This window comes from Notothenia rossii (genome assembly GCF_949606895.1).
Source record: "Notothenia rossii genome assembly, chromosome: 2".
NCBI lineage: Eukaryota > Metazoa > Chordata > Actinopteri > Perciformes > Nototheniidae > Notothenia > Notothenia rossii.
Window position 1 is genome coordinate 1,200,887 of NC_136904.1, and position 27,728 is coordinate 1,228,614.

The window sequence follows — 27,728 nt, forward strand, 5'->3', positions numbered from 1 at the left end:
CTGGCATAGGCGACACAGGCGGTTGCCTAGGGCGCCAGATCTGGGGGGCGCTGCGCTGGTAGATCTGGGAGGGAAAAAACATTTTTGACCGTTGGCGCTCATCCAAATGTTCAGCCTTGATGTAACAACATTCATAATTAAGTAAATGTAACACCCTTTTCACCCCGGTTACACGTTTAATTTGCCCTGTACGGTGGGCGCTGTAAGTGATGAAAGTGGGAGATGTTGGCTTATCAGGCGCCCGCAGCTCACAGCCAAAGTGCGAGCGTGGTAGCGAGAGAGCGAGCAAGGGAGAGGGCGCACCGGTACCGGCGCTGTTGTTATTAGAATCTGGTGCTAGCTGCGCTAACGGATATAAGAAGTAGATGTTTCTACAACCAGGGTGGAGGAGAGCTCTCTGACTGAGAGGCTCAGTGAGGTTAAGGACTCTCTGAGTATTTAGATAATTAATTTTAGTCCAACTTATCTCAGTGGGTCTCAAACGTTTTGACCACAAATTATTTAAACACATATTTCCAAGGCACTCCTTTATAATTATTAGGATAAATAAAAACAGGTTTGAAATCATTCAAATGTATACTATAGGACAGTTAACCAAAAATATTGTTTAAAGTTGGAGAGAAACACAAATATGCATAAATAAATAAATGTTAACTGGTAAAATAAGATATGAATGAACAACAAAAATAAAATAAGCTACATTTATTTGTTATTGTCTATGGTAGGTTATTGGTTATGTTCACATACTTATTTGATTAATAAAATGTAAACCGATCTTTCTCATATGGGCGTTTTAGAGTTGTGCCCCCTACATCAGGTCTTTAGTAATTGTGTGCTCAAAGTGCACCAGATTGAAGCCTTTTACTGTAAAATGTAAGAAAAAAACATCTTCACGGGGGGGCATACCCCCGGACCCCCCTAGAGGATGTGACGTCCACCCACCAATTCAAACATGTTCATACAATACTGAATACATTTGAAGCCATTTTGATGTCTATTACCTATGTCAATAAGTTTTTGTTATTGCAGTGTATTTTTCTTTTGTAAAGATTTTTCATTTATTCTTTACATATAAAATGTCGCCTAAAATCTCACCTAGGGCATATATATATATATATACATATATATATATATATACATATATATGTATATATATATATATATATATATATATATATATATATATACACACACATATATATATATATAGCACAACGGGGTCTAATCGCCAAACAACATTACATTCATCCGTGTGCACACGGCAATACATATATATTGTTAGATCAAAACTGTCTCTCCTGATTGAAAGTTAAACCCGATACTCACATGTATCGGTTACTCCTCACGTGCTGCTTTCTCTCTGAGAACGGAGCGACATTTTCTTTGTTTCCTCGTCACCGGCGCGCATTGCATCCTGGGATACGGTGGCGCTGTGAGGAAGAGGACTCTTCAAATCCAGGAAAAGAAGAACGCATTCCAACCCGCCCCTCCCCCCTCTCTTCTGTCTGTCCCCAGAATCGGAAGTCCTTTATTGGTCCCACAGAGGGACATTTACATGGTTACAGCAACAGTAGAGATAGATGCTGCTCCCAGACCGTAGTGGAGGAATACAGGGGAGGACTCTCTGCAGTCTTCCCCGGACTGAAGCACCAGGCTACGGCTTCAATAACCCACTCTGAAATGAGGCAGACAGGCAGGCTGTTCCTTGGGAGGCCGCTGTGTTTCCTCAGGACTTTGTTATACAGCTAACTGGAGACAGACTGATCACTGCTGCTACTCCCGATCTCTTCCGGACACACACTACGCTCGCTCACTCTCGCTCTACACATGCACGCGCCACACCTCCCGCTCTCTCTTAAAGGGATAGGAGACCCCACTCTACATGACCCTGCGATGATAGATAGATAGATAGATAGATAGATAGATAGATAGATAGATAGATAGATAGATAGATAGATAGATAGATAGATAGATAGATAGATAGATAGATAGATGTTTTAATCTCTCTAAATATTTATATAAATAGAAATAAAGCAATGAAGTCAGTCAATAAATAAAATAACAAATAAAATGATGTTGTTTCAAATGAAAAATATAGACATCAAAACTATAAAAGAACGCATATGGAATTGAAAAGGAACTTAAATCATTAGAGCAGAAGGAAGTTCAGGTAATGGAGTAAAAACAAAACGAGAGATATGTTGGAGGGGCATGTTCTGAAGACTGTGACAAAGGACTTGCCTCTGAGCATGATTCAGAATAAGGTAACAGATGGGGACTCAGACAAGAATGAAGCAGAAGACAAACAACACAGGATGTCTTCTCAGAGTGGACTTGAAGTATATGACCATCAGTTATCAGATGAGGACATAGAAAAGAATGAAACAATTCAGACCAGCAGCAAACAGAAGAAGAGGCATAGTTGCAAGAGCCCTGCATAAAGGATCAGTGCTTGAATTGGAATAAAAAAGGTGCCAGTACTCTAAATCAGCAACAAGTATTTGGCATAAAGTCATAGTATATCCTATAATGCTGGTGGGTTTGTCTCTTTACTGTATATTTTAGAAAGGCTCACTGTACTTAAACAAAATGACTCAGGGTGCATCTGAGATTAGAGGGGGTGCAGTGGTAAAGTGCTATTTTTATAAGTGGGGAGTGGACCTGACACCCTCTAGTCTAGGGGGGTCCGGGGGCATGCTCCCCCGGGAACATTTCTTTTTAAATATTGAAGTTAGATGCATCAATCTGGTGCACTTTGAGAGCAAAATGAAGAGATATATGGATACCTCTCAACATCCACAATGAAACAACTGTAAACAGATTTACTTTTTCTTTATGGATATAAAAGAAAGTAAAGCTTGACTCCTACTGGCTGGTTAAATGACTCCTCGTCCCTGAGGCCACTACCAGTTTTTTGTGCCATTTTGCTGGATTTATTTGTCAATAGCGTTGCTGCACAAAGTGATAGCCCTCTAGTTTAAATCTACTACCCAAAAAGAAACATATGGAGATGGGTTACTATTTAAAATAAATTGCTAATCTATTTGGGAACAGTGGGGCCGGGCCTCAAATCCTATAGGGGGGTCCGGGGGCATGCTCCCCCGGTAAGATTTTTTTTAAAATGTTGGACTTAAATGCATCAATCTGGTGCACTTTGAGGGGGAAATAAAGAGACTACACCCATATGAAACAAAAATGTATACATTTAAATAATCATAAAATCATAAGTACATGGCCATAACCAATAACATACAATATCCAATATGAAAAAACATTGAAACTTGTTTATTTATTTGTTTTTGGTTCATTTATAGTTGTGAGTGTGTCTGGGCTCCTGAATCGGCCTCTCCTGTCTCCCTCCTCTCCCCCCTGCCCCTCTTTGAGGCAACAGCAAAGACTAGTTTTAGCTCACAACAAGTTGCCGGTACTCAGTAAGAAGTGCCGGTACCACATGGGTAAAAATCAGAAGTGCCGGTACTGCGTACCGGTGAGTACCGGCCCAATTCAAGCACTGTAAAGGAGTGAGTCAAGTATTTTACAGTAAACTTAAAAAACACCTGAACCCGCAGTCTGAACACAAATGTTCTCAATGTGATACGTTCAGAAGTAAGAAGAGGTAAAATGATCCATGAGGATGTTTTCATGGAGATGTACCTCACTCAAAGGATCATTAAGGAATGTGACTCAAATGATCGCAGGATCCCGTACAGCATTTCCCGTACTGCTACTTGAGCTCTGTGATCATTGATGTGGGCTCTAATCTGACGAGCTTTAATTTCTGGTTTCTGAGGCTGGTAACTCTGAAGTATTGATCCTCTGAGCATAGGCGGATTTTGCGGCGGGGCAGGGGGGGCATTGAACCCCTAGTGGCTGAAATATGTTACAGCATTACTACGTCTAAAACTGTTCCAATACAAATACTTCGTACATCAATATTTTAATAGATCTAATATAATGATTGTTACAATACAAATCTGAATAATATCATGTTTTGTTTTAAATAATTTCATTTTTGAGCAGTCGCATGTTGTGACGTGTGTGTGTGACGTATGTACGTAAACAAAACCACTTCTCGGGTCATTTGGGTGGATTTTCCATATCTCTGGCCCCCCTTGGTCGATTTTGACGAATGAAATCTCTTTATAACCGCTAGAGCCATTGGAATCGAGGTGAAGTTATACACACACCAACACATGATCAAATAAGGAGTGAGAGTGACGCGTGGCCAAAACCGGAAGCTGCATACACTCTGGTCTCCGATTTTTACATAAAAATTGAATTATGGATTATAAATAATTGTTTCAAAGCCACAGATACATTAATAACCTATGGATCAACCGATTCAGCCGCGTTTTTTCTCGTTGTAATACCATTGAACACGTCTTTTGATCAGATTGACAGCTACGGTGAGACGATCTCCCGTAAAAGCTCCGTAAAGGTACGTGTTGTGATGTCTCTGTTTGCTTCCCCTGTCGCGAGTTCGGATCGCTCAGTGATGATACTATACTTAAATAATCTGTGGAGTCTCAACTTTAATCGGATATATTGCATGTGCAGTTTCGATAAGTAATAAGGATATCTTTATTTTGAGTTCTGTGCTAAAGTGTGTTAGAATTTTTTCGCTTAGTGCTAATTCAGCGGCTTGGTATTACCCTTGTGTTTTGTTTTGGTAAAAATTGTTAATATCTTCAGTTAGCTGAGATTCTTCCCGTTAATCTGGTGCTACACATTAATAGTTTCATAAATGTTAACAAGCCCTGAGGGGCGTCGCCTGGACCTGGAAACATTGGGGGCTTAGCCCACAGTGGCGGCGCTACAGTCAAATTTTCTACTGCAAGACTCCCCACACGCACATACACAATTGCGCCATGTGGTGTCACAAACGTGTGCCAGCATTAGCTTTGTTACAGCAATGGATTGTGGGAGATTCTCATAGCACATGAGGATCTCTTGAGGGTAAGGTGTCTGTATTATATCGGTGGACAAAAGGTATGTTTTTATTTTATAAGGACAATAACGTAGGCTACTGTTGTGTTTGTTTAGTTTTATGTTAATTGTTTGTAACAATTAAATTGAAATTTTGAATTGAAATCTCCCTTTTTTTAATTTTCACAAATAGAATTAAGGTTTCACAAATCTCAAACTGTGTTATAAAGAATCTTTAGACTCTCTGGGATAATCCAGTCCAAATAAATCGGCTATACAGCGATTTAAGAGGTTCAAACACGGAGGATTGCTTGCTCAGCGCTTTAAATTAAATTTCCCTTAACTTTCCCCTTAACTGCCGAATCGGAAACTCTGAATCGGAAGCCAACTTCAGCGTCGTCCAAACAGCCACATTTACTGCTGCAAATACGTTGAAACATGCTGTCGACACGTAAAGCAGTGGAGACTATGCCACCATTTCAGCTGACTTTTTCTCAGAAATACTGTCACATAACATCCATATATTTCAGTGCTAGGTTGATGCTTAGCTAAGCTAACTATGAAACACTTTAACTGACAGGACTCACGATTAACTGTGTACTGTAAGGTAGCTTCTAGCTTCATGTCGACAGTAAGTCAACATTTCCCAGAGAGCTTTCTTTGAAATCACCAGGGGCCTCATTTATAACGCCGTGCGTAGGATTCACGTGGGAAGTTTGCTTACGTTGTAGAAATCCAAAAAATAGATACAGAAACGTTCCGACATTTTCCGATTCACCAAACATTGCGTACCGCCGGTTTCCCTTTATAAATCACAATCGACTCGAAATGCGGTGCAGCTTTTGCGGGCTTCACGTAACGCCCATGTTTGCCTATAAATAGTAAAAGAAACGCCCTTTCATTCATTCATTCATTCATTTTGACTGACTGCATGGAGAAGATCGCAGGAAATGACGACAGAACAGCTAAAAAAGACATCTCACACCGTGTCAGATTGTGGTTATTTTGAGGATGTCGAGATAAATCATATTGTTTGGTGGATGCAGTCTGAACCAGAGTAGCAGTTTGTACCGGGGACAGGAGACACCCCTTGATGAGAAACTGTAAGAAATTATCGGGGGATCCCTCCGGAGTGGAGTCATGACGACTGGATTTGAATTATGTTTTCGTATTTTGTGGTTTGTGTCCCAGCTGTCAATCAGCTGTGCGCAGCGTCTCCACTGCAGCATCTCTATATCCACCAGTTAAAGGAAATACAACTAATGTGTTGCGTTATATCAGCTGTACAATTTACCACATATGTTGGATTTTTGCCCTTGGACAAATGTAGTTGGTGATCCCTGATTTATGCTTTGCTTACATGTTCGCATAACTTGTAAGTTTACTGACATTTACATACCTTGTTCACCTGGCTCAGGTGGTGGCTCTGGGGTTGTTGTGTGAGCCACCACTTGAGAATTGCCGTCTTTGACAGTTTAAAGTTTAAACACTGTCACAGAGAAGAGGTACGTACCTGTCATCCAATAAAACACGTTTATTTCCATGCAACTCTCTGATTGGTCAGGTGCATCGGCGTCGCGAGACCCTTTTCACGGGGGCACGTGCCCCCCTGTAGATCTGAGGTGCCCCGGTATGCCTGGGTCACTGATTTTTTAATTAATTAATTAATTAATTCAGGGTTCGAAATGGCGACACGCCCGCACGCCCGGGTCTAGTAACTTTCCTATCGGACTAGTAACTCTATGCACTTGCCTGCCCGTGTGTCTGGTAACTTTATAACCCCTTTGCACGGAGCGTCTTTTACAAGCATTGTGGCCGTCAATGCGAACTCAATTTTGCTACTGTAAACCTGTCTTGCACAGCATAAGACTAGTCCTATTCAGCACACGCTGCTTTCATTTGTTTATTCGAATGTTTTTTGTCCCTTCTGATAACCCGTAGTGTTGATGCGTGTTTTACCTTGGTAGTTCAGGATACCATGAAATAAAGCTTGCGGTCAATCTGGTAAGCAACGTAATTTTACGATGAACATAATCTTAGTTTTAGAAGTGAAGGTCACACAGGAGTAGGCTATATATTTTAATGAGTTTGCCTGGAAGCTAATCGTATAGGCTACACTGTTAAATGTTATGTGATTTGTATAAATAGCACTTTTTAATAATTTATAAAACATAATAGACTAGGCTAAATGGATGGAGATGTGAATAGCAGTGACATGCGCTGAGGTTCGGTGGTGTCTTGCCTCTGTTGCATTCATTGAACACGGGAAATTACAATTCTGCCGTCCAGTACGGTTAATGTAGTATATTATTGAGGTATATTATTTGTCCGGGGCTAAAGAAAAAACATCCTACCCCAGGCGACGCCAATGCCCAGGATTTCCTAAATACCGAGGTCCAAATAAGTTAGGGGGGTTCTGGGGAGATTTTTGGGATTTTCATGATCTAGTTAGGTGCTTTTTAAGTCCTGTGGGGGGTCACACATTGGATAATATATTGATTTCAAACCCTGTCAGTGGGCTGACAATGTCAGCATAAATTATTTTTGAAAGTGTAATAAACACAAATCAGCTGATTGTTACTATTAATGATCAGGACATGCAGAAGAGGCTAAAATGATCACAAAACATTGTGAACATTCATTTTCCATGTCTCTCTCCTTTCCATATCCTGCACCCTCTCTTCCATCTTCTTTCGTCTCTCTGTCTTCTTCCTGTTCACTACTCTCTCTGTCCTCTACTCTTTCTCCAATCTCTCCCTCGTTGTTCACTTTTTGCTCCTCCTCACTTTTCGCTCCTACCAGTGAATTAAAAGCAATTCAGCCATTTAGTTCATTTCACTTGTTTGTTTGCATTTTATGTTTTATTTAAATCTGTTTTGTTTGATTCTCAAAAGAGAACAAAGATGTAAGCAAATTGTGTTTTATACAATTGTATGTTATTATGACATCATAACTGCAATAGATGTATGTTGTTTTACAATTATGCCTATTGTAAATTAAGACTATTGTTATATATATAATAATAAGTTTGCGATTGTTTGGCATCATGATATTCTTCTGTTTAAATGGAAGTTCAAGCTGATAATGTCCATCTTTGATTTGAGCTGAATCTGACATGATCTTTAAAAATTCTCTTTCTTCTCATCACAACCTTTCTCTGGAAAGTCATGGTTGTATTGCTGCGCCAGCAGCTCACCTAAATCTGTCACTGATATCCGGTTAACAACAGCACATGAAGTATTCTCAGATTCAGTGGTTTCCTGATTCAGTCCATTCACAACCCAACCTAGGAATGTCCTAACGGAAAAGGGTCCTCCATTTTGACTGTTTATTATTTTCCGAGGCTCCATTAGCTTTGGTGCATTTGTTCCTATAAGCAACCCGATTCCACAATCCAATTCAGGCAACTTAATCTCGCTTAGATATTTCCATTTATTTATGGTCTCTTGAGTGGGAATGTGCTCTTTTCCAGTAGTAATGTCCTCTTGTGTGTATACTTTAGGCAGCTGATAAAAATCATTGCCTTCAATGCAACTAATTTCAAGACCTTTGACAAAGGAAGTGTCATCATTTTCTCCTGACCCATTGTTTTTAAGAGGATTTTTGTTCTCTTGGCTTTGGCATGCACATCTTGTTGAAGGGCTTCAGTACAGAAACGTGCAGTGCTTCCCTGATCCATAAATGCGTAAGTCTGCACAATCTGGTTCGAGTTTGACAACTTGATTTGAAGTGGGATAATTGGTAGGGTTTGTTGACCACCGGCCCAGTGTGGGTTCTGCCATTTAAAAAGACTAATGCGCTCCTTACAGAAGCTGCTTGGGTGTATTTATCAGAGCTGTCTTTTTGTTCAATCCTTTTCTTGTAGATGTGCAGTATTGTTGGATGTTTCATTGAACAAACTTCACATTTCATTCTTTTCTGACAGTCTTTGCTTAGATGTCCTTTCGTTAGACAGCCAAAGCAAATTCCTTGTGCTTTTAAGCAGTCAATCTTTTCATTGTGAGATGTTTTGTTCATCTTACATGTTTCAGAGGTGTGTTCTCCTGCACAACATACACAGCGCTTCTGAACAGTAATGCCTTTATCGTCTGATATGATGTTTTGGAAAGGTTTTTGCTCTTCATTGACTCCTGGGCTTGTCACAGTAACAAAACTACTTCCCTTATAACCATGAGCAGGCTTATTGCTGGGTGACACTTTAATATCCCTTTTTGGCATGACATCCTGTATGTCTCCAAGCATGAGGTCTGATGCAATGCGTGCATGCTTTTCAATGAAGTCGACGAGTATTGGAAACTTTGCTCTTGTCTTATTGTGTTCATAATATGCATATGCAGTTGTTCCCCACTGTTCCCTCAGTTTAAATGGGAGTTTCGTGATCACATTTCTCATGTTTGATGTGCTATTCATTTCATCCAAAATCTCAATCTGCCATTGTGTTGCAACATCCACGAAGAAAGATAGCATAAGAATGCAATGCTTTTCTATCTTCCCTCTTGATGGCCTTCCAGTTCAACATTTGGTCCAAACAAGCTGCTGCGATTAAGAGTTGATGTCCATAGTTCTCTTGGAGCAGTCTTTTGCTTCCAAAAAGCCCTTTTTAGAATCCATGTATTGGCAACTTTTGACCAAGTCTCTAGCTTGGCCTTCTGTATACTGCTCTAGAAAGAACAGCCTTTCTTTGTAATTGTCAGTTTGATCTTCTATTGTATGTTGGAACATTCTGATGAATGAAAGGTACTGTAATAGCTCTCCTTTAAAGATGGGTATTTATCTGGATGGGACTAATGTTAAGCGTTGCTCCTTCATTAGCATTTCAGTGATTTGGTTTTGTCGCTGCATTACTTGAATAAAGTCATTGCTTTCTGTCCGAGAGCTTTGTCTGACTTGGATGGAGTGATGCTGCTGTGCTGATGCTGCTGTCCTTGTTGTGGGCCCTGGTTGTAATACTTGAACATGTCCACTAGGGGCTGCATGACTTAAGTTCATTGAATTGAAGTCTATGAAACTCTTTTTATTATCCTTCTCCACAGGTTTTCCTTGGTTCTCTTCATCCTGGAAATCATCACTTTCATCTGGCTGACCCGTGTCATACTGCTCCTCCCCCACACGAGGGTCAGGGTCAGAGTCATCATCCTCAGAAGCTTCCAATGTTTTCATTTTGGCTGTTGCAGCATCAATATCAGTTTGAAGCTCAAGCTTTTCCATTTCAGCTCTGATATTGGCTTTCATTGCTTCCAGGTCAGCGTCTTGTTATTCAAGTGAGTGTTTCTGTGATAAGGCAGCAGCGTGTGATCTGAGCGCAGCTCTCTCTGCCTCTGCCTTTCTTCTCACTCAACTCACTTCAACTTTTACCTTTTTTGCTTATCATGCCCACTGATGTTGCTTTATGTGGACTTGACATAAGTGCAGTATATGAGCCATGGTCAGAAGGAGGCACATGCTCAAAGGAGGCAGCTCTAGCTAACCATTTCTTCATCACATCTTGAAACTCATTGAAATATGCAATTTTTGGGAGATACCAGTCAACATGATCACTTTCTTGTTCTTGCTCCGACAGCATTTCTTGCACTGAGTAATGTGAGTTTGAAAACTCTTTGGAGAGTATTTGAAAAACCTCACAACAACCTTGCATCTCAATGATATTCCCATAATCAATCATGAGTGAATCAATCTCATTTTTTTCCCTTGAGACTTGACCCAACTTCGTTCTCCTTTTTTTAATAAACTGCGCCAGCTTATCTTCCAAAGCCTTTTCTGTAGGTCTTATTGTTCTTTTTGGTCTGACGTCAGCATTTTCCACAGCCACTTCACGTTCATTCCCGTTTGGGTCCATAGGAGTTTCATCCGTTTCCATATTTTCCTTTTCAGCCATTGTTATGCTTTATTGTCATTAAACATCCACTTGTAAACAGCTGTCCTTATTTTAATGTTGTGCTTTGTTAGTGTGCGGCTTGGCTCCATTACATGTTTTTAAAGCAAGGTTAGATGTTATCCAATCGGAAACTGTTGGTATCTGTAAATGCTACTAGCTATACAAACTGTAGTCAATGTAAATATGCCATATGATGTCCTCTTTGTTTTTCTGTCATGTTTGTATTCATGTTGGAACCTACTTGCAGCAGGTCACCATTGAAAAAGAGGTCAATGATCTCAATGGGTTTTCACCTGAATAAATAAAGGTTTTGAATTGGATCCGCGGCAGTGAGCCAGATAGACAAACTTATTAAAGTGCTTTTCAAGATGCGCTCCTTGAGTTACGTTCCACACTTTATTCATAAGCGAATTTATTCCACTTCCAGCATTTAGACTGTACTGTATTGCAACATCCACAACATGCGGCATAAGCCTTTTTCCACAGAAATCCACGTTGTCACAATCCAGAAAGTCAATGCGGTCCTTCCTTGTTCACTATGAAGTCCGTGATTTGTAAACTCACGATTCACATCCGCTCGTATCCATTCATTTCCAAGAGTATTTCATTAATTATAATAATATGGTGGCAACCATTTAATTCCACACGGATTTGTCCATCACGAGAGTTTTTAACAATGTCGTGGCTTCCTTCCTTGTTTTTCCATTTAAGCCACTAGACGCCTTAAACAGACAGTTCTAACTCGTTTCTTTCCTTAAATTACTCACAGTTTGAAGTGCTGCTTGGCCTCCGATGGTTTAGAAGATGTTGCGATGTGTTTGCTCAAAATAACATAACAAACATTTGCAAATGCAACAAAGAATATAGGCCTTTACAATATTCAAAAGAAATAGGCAAAAGTAAAATAACAAAACAACTTAGGTATTCTTTCTGTCTTGATAATGCTTATAACTTAAAGGGTACTTGTACGGTAAGAGTACGGTACGGTAAGATAAGTACGGTACAAGCACGAGTGTTACGTTAAGGTTAAAAACTGTTCCTCGACGGCGTCTCTCAAAAGGTTGCCAATCACTGTGGCGTTAGCACAGGCACCGTGGGAATTGTAGTCCTTTATAGTGTGTTGACTACAGACGTCACAATTAGGTGGCCTTTCTTATCAAATCAAAAATACTGGCTCCAACAGTGTTCAATGTGTTCAATGTATTCAATGTATTCAATGTATTAAAATAACTACCGAAACATTGTATTTGTTAAATTTTTATTGTTTATTGTATATGTAAGTTATTTATTTATATGTATGTAAGTGTTGTCTCGTGTGTATGTACTGTTTGTGATCGTTGTTGTGCCCTCACTCATGGCCTGCACCTTGACGTGGTGAGTGGGCTTTAAACTAAGACAGGCCATTTATGTTTGAAATATCATGCTAACAAACCTGCAATTACAGAATTGAAAGATAGTGGTTAAATATATTCATGTCTTGCTGACATTATTTGTTATCCTTTTCCTCATAGCCTCTCAGATGGGTTCCTGTTTCATCTGTTGGTTTGCCACTGTCCAGTGTCTGCCAGCTGGCTCCCTCTCAGAAAAGTGCCATCTTCTGTCAACAGGAAGAACTGTGAACACTTGTCACTATATGAAGCTCAGCGCAAATTCTTTCAGGAAGACTGGGTATGTATACATTCACTCCGCAGCTGCTTATAACCAGCTCATCACGGGCGCTGTCTTTAACCTATTACATTCACCTCATTCTCCAGCAGCCAGTCACCGTGCTGCAGCCAAACTTTAAAATGGTTCTCCTCTCTCCTGCAGTCAGCTGTGATTGCAGGTGTTCATGCTGCTGCCCGCCTCCTCCCCATCCACCTCCGTTCATCATATCCAGAGCCAGGAGAGCTAATCCAAAGACCTCATCCCACCTCCTCTTCATCCCATCTCCTCATCAAATCCAGATCTTCAGCATCATCATCACCAGTGTCTAGACCCCGGGGTGTTCCCTATATGCTCACGGCTTTTCCCCCTTTAGATATAAGATTTCAGGATCAGGGTCTAATCGCCAACGACTTAACATTTATCATGTGACATGTGTCAATAAATGTTCTTTAAACAAAATGAAGTCTCTCCTGATTGAACTGTCTGGACTCCATCCTCAACTTATTTCAAACCATGAAATGCCTTCAGAGGGCTTTCCTGTTGATCATGTTTGGTGGATTTTTTAATATAATAATTGCAATCAATATTATATTACCTTTTAATCTATAACATTGTATTTACATTTGTTGTCACTATTTGTCCCACCTGCCATCAGAGGTATACATGTGTTAACTGTGTTAATCTCTTTTAGGTTTCATTTCTTATTTTTGTGAATTTCTATATAAAATGCTGATTTCTACCTGAAATGTTTATGTATTTTAAATTACATTTTTGTAGAGCTTTGAATTTTTCAGCTGAATAAATATTATAACTCTACATGGTTTTGTTCAGCATTGCCAGCTTCACTGTTGAGCTTTATGTTGAGCCCAGCATTCTCCTGTGCTCTGAAATCAAAATGTGGATAAGCATAAAACAACACTAAAATAAACACTACAATACAACTTGTTATTTGACACACAAGGTTGCTCATTTGTGTGTATATACAACACAGGCTATATATATATATACAAGTATAATTAATACAACTGTTAATTTGATTAGAGCTTTGACACATATTTATATATCTATAAGTATGACGACTTCCTCGGGCGATATCATATGTTATAGCTAATTAATCTGGGTCAAAACGTGTTGTGCCCACATGCAAAGGTTGTAAACTCTGGCTTATCCCTGCGTGGTATTATAGTAATAGCAAACAGCAACGTTCAACTCCTTTAATGGTATATATGAGCAATAAGAAGCTACAGGGACGTTAATCTACGTCGGTAATATTAACTTTATTTAATAAAAGATTGACATCACACAGCCCATGTAGTATAATATTTTACAAATGATGAATTACAGCAAACATGTGCAATATATCCATTATTACAGCTCCGTGGGCTGGCAGTAAGGCGATATGGGTCCGTTGTTATTGTGCATCCATGGGTAAAGGTAAAACTCATGTAGTACTGAACACGTCACATCACATGAACGTGCCGGGCGGCGCGGTCCGGTGGGTTAGATGCGCGTTCATAATGCAGAGGGAAATAACTCTCAGAATAACGTTATTAGCACATTTTTACAACTTGAGGAACGAATGTTTTTAATAAGGGCTATACAAGTGTTCATACTGGGTGGTTTATTTAGTTTAAAAAAAATTATCCAACGATTTACAGACCATTCTTTCCCCATGTAAGTCAAAGGGAAAAAGTGTTTCCGGGACCAGCAACCAAACGGAAGTGTAGTACCGCCATTTGGCCAGTACGAATATTTTCATCAGAGTCCGGCGCACTTCCTGGGGGCTTGCTTCCCACTGGCGAACTAGGCAGTCGCCTACCTAGGGCGCCAGATCTGGAGGGGCGCTGCGCTGGGAGAAAACAAAAATTAATTAAAACGTTTTTTTTTTAAATTCTTCCTAATTTTATGCCCTTGGTGTAATACGTTTACATTAATATTTGAATAAAGTAAACACCCTTTGCACCCCGGGCCGGCGGCAACATTTTGCATTTGCCCTGTACGATGGGCGCTGTAACTGTAAGTGATGAAAGGGGGGGATGGTCGCTTATCTGGCACCCACGGCTCACAGCCAAAGTGACGCGGCAGCTCCAGCTGAAAGTGTCGGATTGCAACGATGCAACAGCAAGAGGCAAACAATTAGCATTATGAAAAGGTAGCTAGCTAAGGAGGTAGCCTGCCCATGATACAGCTTTGATGCCATGCTAGCTGCGAGCCTCTGATACAGAATGATAAATACAAATGATTTAAAGTTTTTATTTATGTGTTATTATTCTTATATAATCTTTTTGTAATAATATATACTACTTTTCTATTGTGATAGCTGTAAATAGTGTTTAATTTGTCAGATAGTTTATTTTCACGGTCAACTTGTGTGTATATAAATATATATATATATTTTTTCTTGTTTATTTTCTATTATATTTTAGATTTTTTTTATTTTCTGCTCTTTTTAATGTCTAATTATTGTGCAATGCTTTGTTTTATATGCTTCTGTAACGAAATAATGTGAATGTTAGCCAGAAGAAAGCTATCTGGATAACTGCTCCTTTGTATAAAGTGAGGCTGACCAACCAATATGGGCATGTGTTATTATTTACATGAAATGTCATTTGTTAGACGCTTTTATCCAAAGCGACTAACATACATTCAGTACTGTGGACAATCCCCACAGGAGCAATTTGGGGTGAAGTGTCTTGCCCAGGGACACAACGACATGCTGACTGCAGTGGGACTCGAACTTGCTACCCCCTGATTCCAAGTCCAGACCTAACTTTTATATGGCCAGTTGTGAACTTGCATACAGCTGAGGCAGATTGCAGCAGTTATTTTTCCCTGACTGTATATACATGTTTTTGCTTGTAATGTGCTAATATCTACCCTATAATTTTCCAGCTGCACTTGAGAAATACCTAAAAAAGCCCCCAGTTGCTGGAGAAGGAACATCTGATCTCCCATGTACATCACACTCTGAAGAATGTAAGTTTTGCCAAACACTTATGGTGTCTGTGTAATCGTTAATACACTACTGACCAACATCAAACATGCCAGCAAAATGTTGCAATCAGTGTCAATGCAGCTGGATATTGCTGTTGACCTCCTGAGAAACACAGAAGTTTATTTGGTCAGCTACAGAAGCAATGGATTTGCTTCTGCCCAAGCATCTGCCAAAGACATCTGTGGCCAAATGAATGTGGAAGCTGTTCTCAAGCAGAAGAGGCTAAGAACAACCAAGAGACAGTTCTCCTATGAGTCCCTGGAGGAGCAAGTGAGTGATGCACTAAAGAAACTCGAAGTTTCTTTTTTCAATATGGTGCTGGATGTTTCCATTGCATCACTGCAGGAGCGATTCAAGGCCTTAGGTGAAGTAGAGGAAAAGTTTGGGGTGCTACTCAACTTCCCTGACCTGCCAAAGGAAGATCTGACAAAGCAGTGTGAAACACTCAGCAACACCCTGAGCTGGGGTGGGCAGTCAGACCTGGATAAGAGGGAACTTGCACTGGAGATGCAGAATTTCCCAGCTTTGCCAAAAGCCAACATGACCACCCTGGAACTTCTGACTTTCCTACAGGAGAAGAAAATGAACGAAGTGTATCCAAATATGTGGGTGGCCCTCAGGATCGCTGTCACTATTCCAGTGACAGTTGCTGATGGGGAGAGGAGCTTCTCCAAATTGAAGCTCATTAAAACATCATCATCGTCAATGGCTCAAGAACGCCTCAATGGATTAGCTTTAATAAGCATCAATCGCGAGGTTTCGGGGCAAATATCATTTGACGATACAATAAATGAATTTTCAGCAAGGAAGTCCAGACGTGTCCGACTTTAAGGATGTGGACTAATTAAAGGACACAATAACATAGCAGAGACTTTTTGTTCTGATTGCTTTTTTCATTTGATTTATAGTGTGTGTAATGTTGTTCATTATCTTAATTTATTTGCAATAACCTCAGTTGTAAGAGCTCCGTTGGCTATATTTGTGTCCACGTTTGCACTTTATTTTCTTAAAGTTTTAAGAGAAGCTACTTTTGTTTGATGAGTGATTTTCATTTAATAACTACAATATTAATAATAATCATAAAATAAATAAATAAGCTACATTTATTTGTTATTGGCTATGGTAGGTTATCGGTTATGTTCACATACTTATTTGGTCATTAAAATGTAAACCGATCTTTTTCATATGGGCGTTTTAGAGTTGTACCCCCTAGATCAGGTCTCTAGTAATTGTGTGCTCAAAGTGCACCAGATTGAAGCATTTTACTTTAAAATGTTCAAAAAATCTTTCCGGGGGGGCATACCCCCGGACCCCCCTAGAAGAGGTGATGTCCACCCCCCAATAAAAACATGTTTATACAATAATGAATACATTTGAAACCTTTATGTATATTACCTATGTCAATACGTTTCTGTTTTTGTAGTATATTAGTCTTTTGTAGAGATTTTTCATGTATTCTTTATATATTCTATTGTGTATTGCACCAAATAATAATCTCGCCTAGGGCACCAAAATGTCTAGGGCCGGCCCTGGTCCCAACACATTAGCCGTTAGCACAAACTCAGAGCTCACAGCTCCTCATATCTGTTCAGAAACTGGACAAAAGTTAAACATGTACAAACCACAGACTGTCTGTGTCTTGGCGAATACAGTCGCTGCTTTATTTATGTCTGTATGACGTTGTTGTGAGTGTGGACGGAGCAGCTCCGTACACACTCACAACAACGTCATAGTTAGTTTAGCCTAATGGATCCGATTCCATTCAGAAAACACGCATTTTAAAAGCCGTCTTGTCTGCAGACTTGTCAAAGCATTAATTCATGTTTTTTACTAACCGTTATCAGTATGTAGTTACTTCGGCATCACTTTGAAACGTGTATTACAATTACATCACGGTCAAATATGTTTATTTGGTTGTGGTTGGTATCTCCCAGGGCCCCCCCAAATGACTCCTGTTGGAATTTGCGACCCCCCAAAACTTTGAAACTTTAATTATCGCTGTTGCGGATCTGCCCGTCTGCCCGATCTGTACTGCGCATGTGCGAGATGGTCTGCCATACTGGACAACTCCGTACGGCAACCCAACTAGGACACTTGACACATGGCGTTTGGCAAAGCACAAAAAGAAAACAAAAAAAACCGAGAGAGATGAGTTATTATTACAACGTGACTTCACTTTTATTTAACAACTCTTTTTATTGGGTTATTTTATTTGGGGTTGAGTACATTGTCAGAATAAGTGAGAAATTGATTTAACTTCTGTTTGGCAGCTATCATACTGAATAAATATTTACTGTGAATGTATGCAAAAATGTATGGCATATAGCTGTCTAACAGAAGTTAAATCCATATCTCTGATTGTGTTACGTTATTATGAGAATGCTCTCATACTTGTTTGATTCTGAAATTGTATATATTTATATAAATATATGTGTGTGTGTGTATATGTCCGCATCTGTAGCCTGTTATTCTCTCATTATACCGCACTGTCAATGAATTAAAAGTAAATATATATAAGTCGTCATGAACACATCTGTCCATCAGACAGAGGGCTGCTGTGCCTCCTGTCATCATTAATGGACGTCTCTTTAAAATGACCGCTCAGAGGAGAGGAGTTCTCATTTCTCTAACCGCCTGCTGCTTCCCCTCCTCTCTCCTCGGTTCCCCTCCTCAGTCCTCCGCTCGCATCTCCTGTGGGCGGCACCAACTCTCGAGGAGAGGAGTCGAGGAGGGGAAATTTGAGTATTGAGAAACCTCTCATGTGTTGGTTTTCCTCTGTTGAAATGGACCAGCTGTGAAGGTGGGGGCGGGGCTTTTATACGCGAGTAGTGAAAACACTTCCGCGTATTCTGCTCTCGTGTATCCTCCCTTTCTTCTCCTCCCGCACCCCTCCTCCCTCACCGCTCCTCGACTCCTCCGTGTGCATTTCAGCTATTGGGACGTCCTTCAAAATGGCGTGTCTTGATCGATTTCCGGGTCAAGTCCCGGAGGAGGGGAAGAGAGGAGTCGAGAAGGGGTATTGGGATGAGGCTAGAGAGTTGCATGGAACTTCCTATGTCAATCATCTTGAATAAATCCGACTACTGAATGCCTAAACCCGCCATTACCTTAACACATCACCGGGTGGCGCACTAGCTACAGTGGCCTGCAAAGGAAAAGCTTTAATCATATGAGAATGATCTACAGATGGGACGATCTTTTTTCATGAATGACTGCCTCGCTCCACTTTATCACTCTTACTAAATAAACCATGAACTTGATACACAATATTGTTTGTTTGTAATAAGTTCAGAATACATTTGTACAATTAAGATGAATCTGACACTTTCTAACGACCCACCCATGGTTGATTGTCCATTCATAATCATTTGTATAAAGTATCTCATCTATAAAACCTCTAAAATATAAACCTTGTGTAAAATATGTGTCTTTAGCTGAGTTGTATCATGAAGCTAAAGGCCTAAAACAACATACTCAAAATGAATCAGGAATTCCAACCACAAGGCTTTATGCACTTTGGTGAAAGCTAAGGAATATTGTAAGTAAACAAACCTCAGAGTAAATGGAGATGCAATTAAGGAAATCTCATTTTGATCCTTGCTTAGTCAATAATATTCAAACTTGTATGTTGTTTATGTTTGCACCATCATACACCCACGCAAATTCCTTTTAAAATGACCAAGCCCAAATGATCTACCTACAGGGCCGTCCCTGCCCTATCTGCTAGTGGAGTAAAACGTTGGATAAACTGTGGCATTTGCGCTTCAGATGAGGAGGTGAGGCCCCCTCATAACTGCATGAACCCGTATGGTACAATACAACTTACCTCACGTCAATCAAGTGGCAAATGCCAAATAAAAATTAAATGTTTTCTTATTTTTCCAATGCCATGCGGTCTACCCACACTACCCTTGCGATCTACCGGTCGATCGCGATCTACGTATTGGGCACCCCTGGTGTAAACGCACCTGGCCATATACTTGATTCTGATTTAAAATGCAATCCCACCATAATAACTAAGATCCCCTCATAATAACCTTCTGAATGTATTCTCATGCTGTTTACCTAAAAACTAGGACTATACATCTGATGAAAATATTCTAAAATGCAACTTTCAATTCACAATCTAAAAAGTTGTACTCGGGCAATCTCTATTATTTGATTACAGTTAACTTGTTGACTTTTTACTGGGAGTTTTAACCCCAAAACAATGTTTATTTCCACGTAGCCATCAATGTCATCTCCCTGTAAACTTTGAAATTGTAATTAAACCGAGGGATATTGACCAACACTGAAGAATATCCGACTAACATGTGGTCAGATAACCGAGACAGATAGGAAGTTTACCAAAGAGTTCTATTGTTTATTGTTTTAAGAGTTGACAGGAATCCGCTGAATCTTCCTGTAGTTTAATGAGATCCATCGTGATGAAATGTACCAGTTATGAATACATTGCACATTCATTCTTTCATAAAATACAGAAAGAAAAAGGACACACAGGATCATGTATAATAAAAAGAAAATTACACAAAACATTACTTACAAATAATAAACCTTATCAGAATAATTGGGGTTAAGATGTAGCAGAATTACATTTTTAACATAATCATTATTTTATAAGATAATATGCAAACATTTCCACAGCTTCACAAATCCTCAAATATGAAATTGCTGCTTTATTTTGTCACATGACAGTAAACTGAGTCTCTCTGAGTTTTAAACAGCAATGCATTTAAAGAGCAACTTCCAGGTTAAAGACACCTGTGAATAAATGTTTAGGAAAATGATGAATACACTAGATTCTCCAAAAAATATACAGAAATATCCACTACAGTGACATCTGGCGTCGTTTTTGTAAGACATTTTTACTTCCGCATAAAAAAGCCTCGGCACGTGACCTCCCTCGTGTGACGTAACACGGGGGAAACAAGGGGGAGAGCGGCCGGTGTAACGTATTAATAAACATGGATCACAATGCTAGTTTCGACACAGAAGAAGTTGAACATGAATATTCGAATGCATATGACGGAGCACAACCTTATAATTATGAGCCTGCTAGGCGTCCAAGAGACCAGGAGCAGCCAAGGATTAGAAGAAATAACGGCCATCGGAGAGAAATGGAGCTGTGGTGTGAGGAGAACCAGTGGAGAACTGGGCAGCTATCTTGGTGAGTGACCGGCGTTAGCTACAGAATGTTAGCTAACGTCACATCACAACATTGTGAAGTTAGCTATCATATATCAGGCTATAACTAAAGTAGCATTGATAATATAGTAACGTTACTGGCAGGACTGTTGATACTGATCCATAACAGAAACTAATGCGCAAGTATCAGCCGTATCTCGCGTTACCTAATGCAACTCCACACTCCGGTGCTGTGTACCGGAGGGGAGACGCGAGATACGGCTGATACTTGACGATCTGGCGGAGAAAGGTTGTGGAGCCTCCGTTGATATGCCGTTGTAAATGGCTTGATGGAAAGCAGGTGTGTAGTCGGGGAGGGTGCACAGCTGATTGCAGCAGGTGAGTGGAGGTTGAGCAGGGATCCAGGAGTGACAGCCACCACGCACACACAAACAACACAGACAGGGGGAAACAAACACACACAAAGGAGACGCCTGGAGCAGTACAGCCACCACAGCGTTACCTAATGCAACTCCACACTATGTCTTACGGTGCCGTGTACCGGAGGGGAGAGAGAGAGAGAGCAGCGAAAGGGGGGGAGAGAGAAGAGAGAGAGAGCAGCGAAGGGGGGGGGGGAGAGATGTAATACGGTTTCCTGATAAAGCTGTGGGGAGTATGTGCTGCAGGGAGGTGGATGCACAACGCACCCAGGAACGAACGCTAGCTCCGGTCCTTTTTACTGTGGACTCGATGTCCTGACAGGCTGGTATTTGTGCAACCTGGACAAACACAATACTGCACCATGATTACAAATGGTGAAATACAATGTAAAACTACAGAAAAATACCAGCTCACTAAAACACAACCGCTCTACTCAACGCAACTACTAACTATACCCGCGGTCAGAGAGGGAGATGTGTCCCCTGTGTGATGTAATATGACGCGTTTGACGTATGACCTTAAAAAAAGCAGTTTTTAAGAGCAGAGCTCAAAATTGCTCCTTTCCCTCTGAATTCCTTATGTCTCGTAAAACATATCAAATCCTACATTCACTTTTTCAATTGTAATTTTCAAGCAAGTTTAAGCATAAATGTAGAAAAAATAAAAACCTGTAAGATGCTCTTTAAAGATGCAAACATAACTTGAGCAACTATAGGGTTTCCCCCTGGTCCGTGTTGTCCTGTGATGATTCCCTGACACACTGGTGGTACTTCAGCTCTGAATGCCAGGCAAAGCCTTGGTGACACTTGCTGCAGCTGTACCGTTGCTCCACAGTGTGGACGGTCATGTGGGACTGCATACTTGCCTTGTGTGCATATGTTTTCCCACACACTGGGCATGGGAATGGTTTCTCTCTGGTGTGAGTTCTCATGTGGATCTTCAGGTGGGATTTGTAAAGACATCGTACACCACAAACAGAACACACGAAGGTTTTCTCGCCCGTGTGCAACTTCATGTGGCTCTTCAGGCTGGCATTGTGGGGAAACCTTTTCCCACAGTCGGGACAGCTGTATGGTTTTCGGAATGTTTTACTTTCAGCTACTTTATTTTCGTTTAAACACTGTGATGCTGACTGAGGTTTCCTGTTGTCTTTCCAGAAATCACTGTCGACACTGTCGTCACTCTCAGCCCCAGGGAAGCTCAACGCTTTGTTTCCAGAGTCGCTGTCAGTGATTTCATTATTTTTCAACATGTTTAAACCTGACGGATGTTCCCTGGTCTCCTTCCAAAAATCACTATCAACACTGTCATCGGTCTCTGGTTCTAAATGTCTCTCTGGATCTGAGCTCCTGGCTGGTTCTGGTCCTCCACAGTCCTCTCCATCAGCTTCTGTTTCCAGGTGTTCAGTTTGTCTTTGATGAAGCTGAGAGGACTGAGGTTTCTCTTCATCATCTTCACTCTTCACAGGGACAGGAGTGAATGTGGACTTGGTGATATCAGCCTCCTCCAGCCCTTGAAGCTGCTCTCCCTCCTGACTGCTCCAGAGTTCCTCCTGTTCCTCTTTAATGTGTGGGGGGGGCTCTGGGTCCTCCTGGTTCGGCATATGCTGGTTTTGACTTCCACCTTCTGTAAACAATTCCTCTCCCTGGTGATTGCTGTTAAATGTTTCACCACTGTGGGAAAATGTATGTTTCAAAGAGCTTAAATCTGACAGGCCTTCACTGCTCTGTTTCCAAAAATCATCGTCTTCACTGTCTTCAGTCTCTGAAGAGTCTCCAGGGTTGTCCTCAGTCTCTGGTTGTAAATGTCTCTCTGGATCTGAGTTCCTGGCTGGCTCTAGTCCTCCAAAGTCCTCTCCATCAGCTTCTGTTCCTATATATTCAGTTTGAAGAGGCTGTGAGGACTTAACCTCACATTCATGGTACTTCAGCGTAAACTGTGAAGGGAACATTCTGTTACAATAAGTGCAGTATAATTTCTGCCTCTTGTGGACTTCCATATGTTTAGTCAGATATCTTCTCCATGCAAATTCTTTACCACAAAGTGAGCAACTGAACTGGGTTTGTCTCGTGTGGATCCTCATGTGTTGTACTAAAGCCTCGCTGTCACTGAAACCTGAGTTACACACAGAGCAGCAGAAAGGTTTCTCCCCAAACTGACCAGGCATTTGAGAACTTTCAAGATTGGAAAAAGCGATACCACAAAGGGAGCCATCATTCGGTTTCAGACTTTTCTGAATTCTGCTGGTAACTGGCAGCTGGTGCTTTCGATCTATCACTGTTCCACGCTGAGAGCTGTCGAACAGTGCGTTAGAAGTGTGACGCTGCGAGGGCTCGCCCACACAATCGTGGTTCAAGAGCTGCGACTCCAGCAGGAAAGTTTTCTCAGAGACTGCGTAGCTGGGTGGTTTCTCCTCTGTGTGGACACATATGTGTCTGGCCAGATTTCCTTCTGTTGCAAAACATTTACCACAACATAAGCAACTGAATGGTTTCTCTCTTGTGGGAGATGTTTTGAGCGTCTGCTGACTGTCCTCATATTGATCTTTACGCTCTGAGGGACTGAATGGATTCTCGCTGATGGAAACGTCCTCTGTTTCCAAATGGTTTGGACCTGAATGAGCTTGCCTGGTCTGTGTGGAATAACAAACACCATCGCCAGTCCTGGGACCTGTTTGAACCTGGTCATCAGAGCAGCTGACTAGTTTCTTACTGGTTATATATCCTTTACTTATAGATACTTTTTTATTTCTTCGATAAGTGAACCCAGACTGATGCTGCCTGGTATCTTTCCAAAACTCAATGTCAACAGTGTCATCAGGTTCTAGAGATGGTTCGCCACCTTTCTCAGTCTCTGGTTGTAAATGTCTCTCTGGATCTGAGTCAGCCGGAGCTAGAGCTCCACAATCCTCTCCATTAAAGCCGGTTCTTCTCTGCTGCGAAGACTCACCAAGACACTTGTGTTTTTTTATCTGAAAATGCCAGAAGAATCTCCTGCTACAGACGCTGCAGCTGAATGGTTTCACTCCTGAGTGGACTGCCATGTGTTGCGACATTATCCCTCTTTGAGAAAATCGTTTACCGCACACAGAGCAGCTGTACGGTTTCTCTCCTGTGTGGGTTCTCATGTGTATGTCCAGATGTGAACTAAACTGTCGCTTTTGACCGCAAATAGAGCAAGTGAACAGTTTCTTTCCTTTATGCATTCTCATGTGGGTCACCAGAAGGTAATTGTTGGGAAACGTTGCATCACATTCAGAGCAGCTCAGTGGTTTGTTGTATCTATCGCTTTGGCTTTTGTGAAGCTGTGAGAACTCGCCAACACACTTATGGTATTTGAGCTCAGACCTGGCCCTGAATCTTTTTTTACATCTGCTGCAGCTGTGCGGTTTCACCCCTGTGTGCGTCGCCATGTGGTATGTTAAAGCTCCTTTGTGTCTAAATGTTTTACTACACACTGTGCAACTAAATGGTTTTTCTCCTGTGTGAATCTTCCAGTGGTAGTCCAGTCCTGCTTTCTGAGTAAACATTTTACCACACAAAGAGCATCTAAAAGGCTTCACTCCTGTGTGAGTTCTCTTGTGTATATTTAAATTTCCCCTGTGTTTAAATTTTTTAGCACACACAGAGCAGTGAAATGGTTTTCCATCAGGATCATTCACATCTTTTTCTGTCTCAGATTCTGCAAAGTCTGTAGTCGTTTCATCAGTCCCAGTTTCAGAAGAGTCTCCGGGGTTGTCCTCAGTCTCTGGTTGTAAATGTCTCTCTGGATCTGAGTTCCTGGCTGGTTCTGGTCCTCCACAGTCCTCTCCATCAGCTTCTGTTTCCAGGTGTTCAGTTTGTCTTTGATGAAGCTGAGAGGACTGAGGTCTCTCTTCATCATCTTCACTCTTCACAGAGACAGGAGTGAATGTGGACTTGGTGATATTAACGTCCTCCAGCCCTTGAAGCTGCTCTCCCTCCTGACTGCTCCAGTGTTCTTCCTGTTCCTCTTTAATGTGTGGGGGAGGCTCTGGGTCCTCATGGTCCAGACTGGAGCTCCACTCCTGCTGCTCAGGGGGAACCTCTTCTTTAACCACCACCAGCTGCTGGACGTCTGCAGGAAACAGGAAACACATATTCAGAGAAACTGTAGAGTATTAGAATTTAAAATCTTACCACGATTAACACTTGATTAACTTTGCAGTCCTTATCCATTCCTTATTTTAAATGCTTGCCTATCATTTCGCTAAGTCCCGCCCACTTTGTATTTCTGTTGGCTCAATTTTCTGTCAATTACACCTTTTGTCCAGATGCTCCGGAGAGCTTCAGGACAACAGGTGAGTTAGTACTGGAGCTGATCTAAAACGTAGTAACAGTGCTTAGTTTGGAAAGGGAGAGCATGGGGGCGAAGTTTCTACTTTTCAGTTTAAAGATGTGATTTGCTACGCGTAGGTTTGTGGAATTCATGATCATGTTAGTGATCAGGGTTAGCTCGGCATTTACTGGCTATATGAGCTGATGGTGCATTGCATACGAGCAAATACACAGACGTAGTATGAGCCAAGATCTGAAAAGAATCTCAGAATTTTGATTTTTAAAAGTAAGCTCATAATAAAAAAACAAGGCCTACATCAACATGTGTCCCCTCTTCTTCATGTCTCTTCTACATCAACATGTGTCCCCTCTTCTTGTCTCTTCTACATCAACATGTGTCCCCTCTTCTTCATGTCTCTTCTACATCAACATGTGTCCCCTCTTCTTCATGTCTCTTCTACATCAACATGTGTCCCCTCTTCTTCATGTCTCTTCTACATCAACATTTGTCCCCTCTTCTTCATGTCTCTCTACATCAACATGTGTCCCCTCTTCTTCATGTCTCTTCTACATCAACATGTGTCCCCTCTTCTTCATGTCTCTTCTACATCAACATGTGTCCCCTCTTCTTGTCTCTTCTACATCAACATGTGTCCCCTCTTCTCCATGTCTCTTCCACATCAACATGTGTCCCCTCTTCTTCATGTCTCTTCTACATCAACATGTGTCCCCTCTTCTCCATGTCTCCTCTACATCAACATGTCTCCCCTCTTCTTCATGTCTCTCTCCATCTACATGTGTACCCTCTTCTCCATGTCTCTTCTACATCAACATGTGTCCCTTCTTCTTCATGTCTCTTCTACATCAACACGTGTCCCCTCTTCTCCATGTCTCTTCTACATCAACATGTGTCCCCTCTTCTTCATGTCTCTTCTACATCAACATGTGTCCCCTCTTCTTCATGTCTCTCTACATCAACATGTGTCCCCTCTTCTTCATGTCTCTTCTACATCAACATGTGTCCCCTCTTCTTCATGTCTCTCTACATCAACATGTGTCCCCTCTTCTTCATGTCTCTTCTACATCAACATGTGTCCCCTCTTCTCCATGTCTCTTCTACATCAACATGTGTCCCTTCTTCTTCATGTCTCTTCTACATCAACACGTGTCCCCTCTTCTCCATGTCTCTTCTACATCAACATGTGTCCCCTCTTCTTCATGTCTCTTCTACATCAACATGTGTCCCCTCTTCTTCATGTCTCTCTACATCAACATGTGTCCCCTCTTCTCCATGTCTCTTCTACATCAACATGTGTCCCCTCTTCTTCATGTCTCTTCTACATCAACCTGTGTCCCCTCTTCTTCATGTCTCTCTACATCAACATGTGTCCCCTCTTCTTCATGTCTCTTCTCCATCAACATGTGTCCCCTCTTCTTGTCTCTTCTACATCAACATGTGTCTCCTCTTCTTCATGTCTCTTCTACATCAACATGTGTCCCCTCTTCATGTCTCTTCTACATCAACATGTGTCCCCTCTTCTTGTCTCTTCTACATCAACATGTGTCTCCTCTTCTTCATGTCTCTTCTACATCAACATGTGTCCCCTCTTCTTCATGTCTCTCTCCATCAACATGTGTCCCCTCTTCTCCATGTCTCTTCTACATCAACATGTGTCCCCTCTTCTCCATGTCTCTTCTACATCAACATGTGTCCCCTCTTCTCCATGTCTCTTCTACATCAACACGTGTCCCCTCTTCTTCATGTCTCTTCTACATCACCATGTGTCCCCTCTTCTCCATGTCTCTTCTACATCAACATGTGTCCCTTCTTCTTCATGTCTCTTCTACATCACCATGTGTCCCCTCTTCTTCATGTCTCTTCTACATCAACATGTGTCCCCTCTTCTCCATGTCTCTTCTACATCAACATGTGTCCCCTCTTCTCCATGTCTCTTCTACATCAACATGTGTCCCCTCTTCTCCATGTCTCTTCTACATCAACATGTGTCCCCTCTTCTCCATGTCTCTTCTACATCAACATGTGTCCCCTCTTCTCCATGTCTCTTCTACATCAACACTTTTTACTTCCTGCTTCTTCACACACATGCTCTCCAGAACAGGTTAGCTCTGAGTGTTAGCGATGCTAATGTAAACACCGACCATATTACGTCCAAAACAGTCGAGCATTGTTTCTGATAGCAACGTCTCTGATAGTGCTGTGGGTCCACATTTCAGATATTACGTCATATCGGACGCAAATCTGGATCAGCTCCGTTGTTCCTGATGGTAACGAAAGCTGGTTCGAGGGCCCCCACACACACTCTAGAATCGCCACTGCCTGTTACCTACTTGTGTTTTACCTAGGGTTGGGTATCGTTTGAATTTCCACGATTCTGATTCCGATTCTACTTTTCGATTCCGGTTC

The 27,728-nt window shown here is 41.3% G+C and overlaps 2 protein-coding genes across 3 annotated transcripts in view; both read right to left on the minus strand.

The window, feature by feature from the left end:
- Positions 1–10,086, minus strand: part of LOC307027894 (uncharacterized protein) — a gene marked incomplete at its 5' end in the record, with an annotated part of 12,971 nt that extends 2,885 nt beyond the window's left edge. The window contains one exon of the mRNA XM_079662587.1: positions 10,011–10,086. Within this exon, the coding sequence (XP_079518713.1) occupies positions 10,011–10,086 (76 nt within the window). The remainder of the gene's footprint in view (positions 1–10,010) is intronic.
- The window catches only part of LOC307025995 (uncharacterized protein), a 49,805-nt gene that overhangs the window by 12,702 nt on the left and 9,375 nt on the right, over positions 1–27,728 (minus strand). Inside the window, exon 2 of one of the 2 annotated variants that reach the window (XM_079661037.1) lies at positions 21,191–25,103. The exons of the other annotated variant lie outside the window; for it this stretch is intronic. Coding sequence (XP_079517163.1) covers positions 21,718–25,103 — 3,386 coding nt within the window. The 3' untranslated portion in view covers positions 21,191–21,717. Of the gene's footprint in view, positions 1–21,190; positions 25,104–27,728 lie in introns of those variants that run through there. 2 annotated transcript variants of the gene reach the window in all.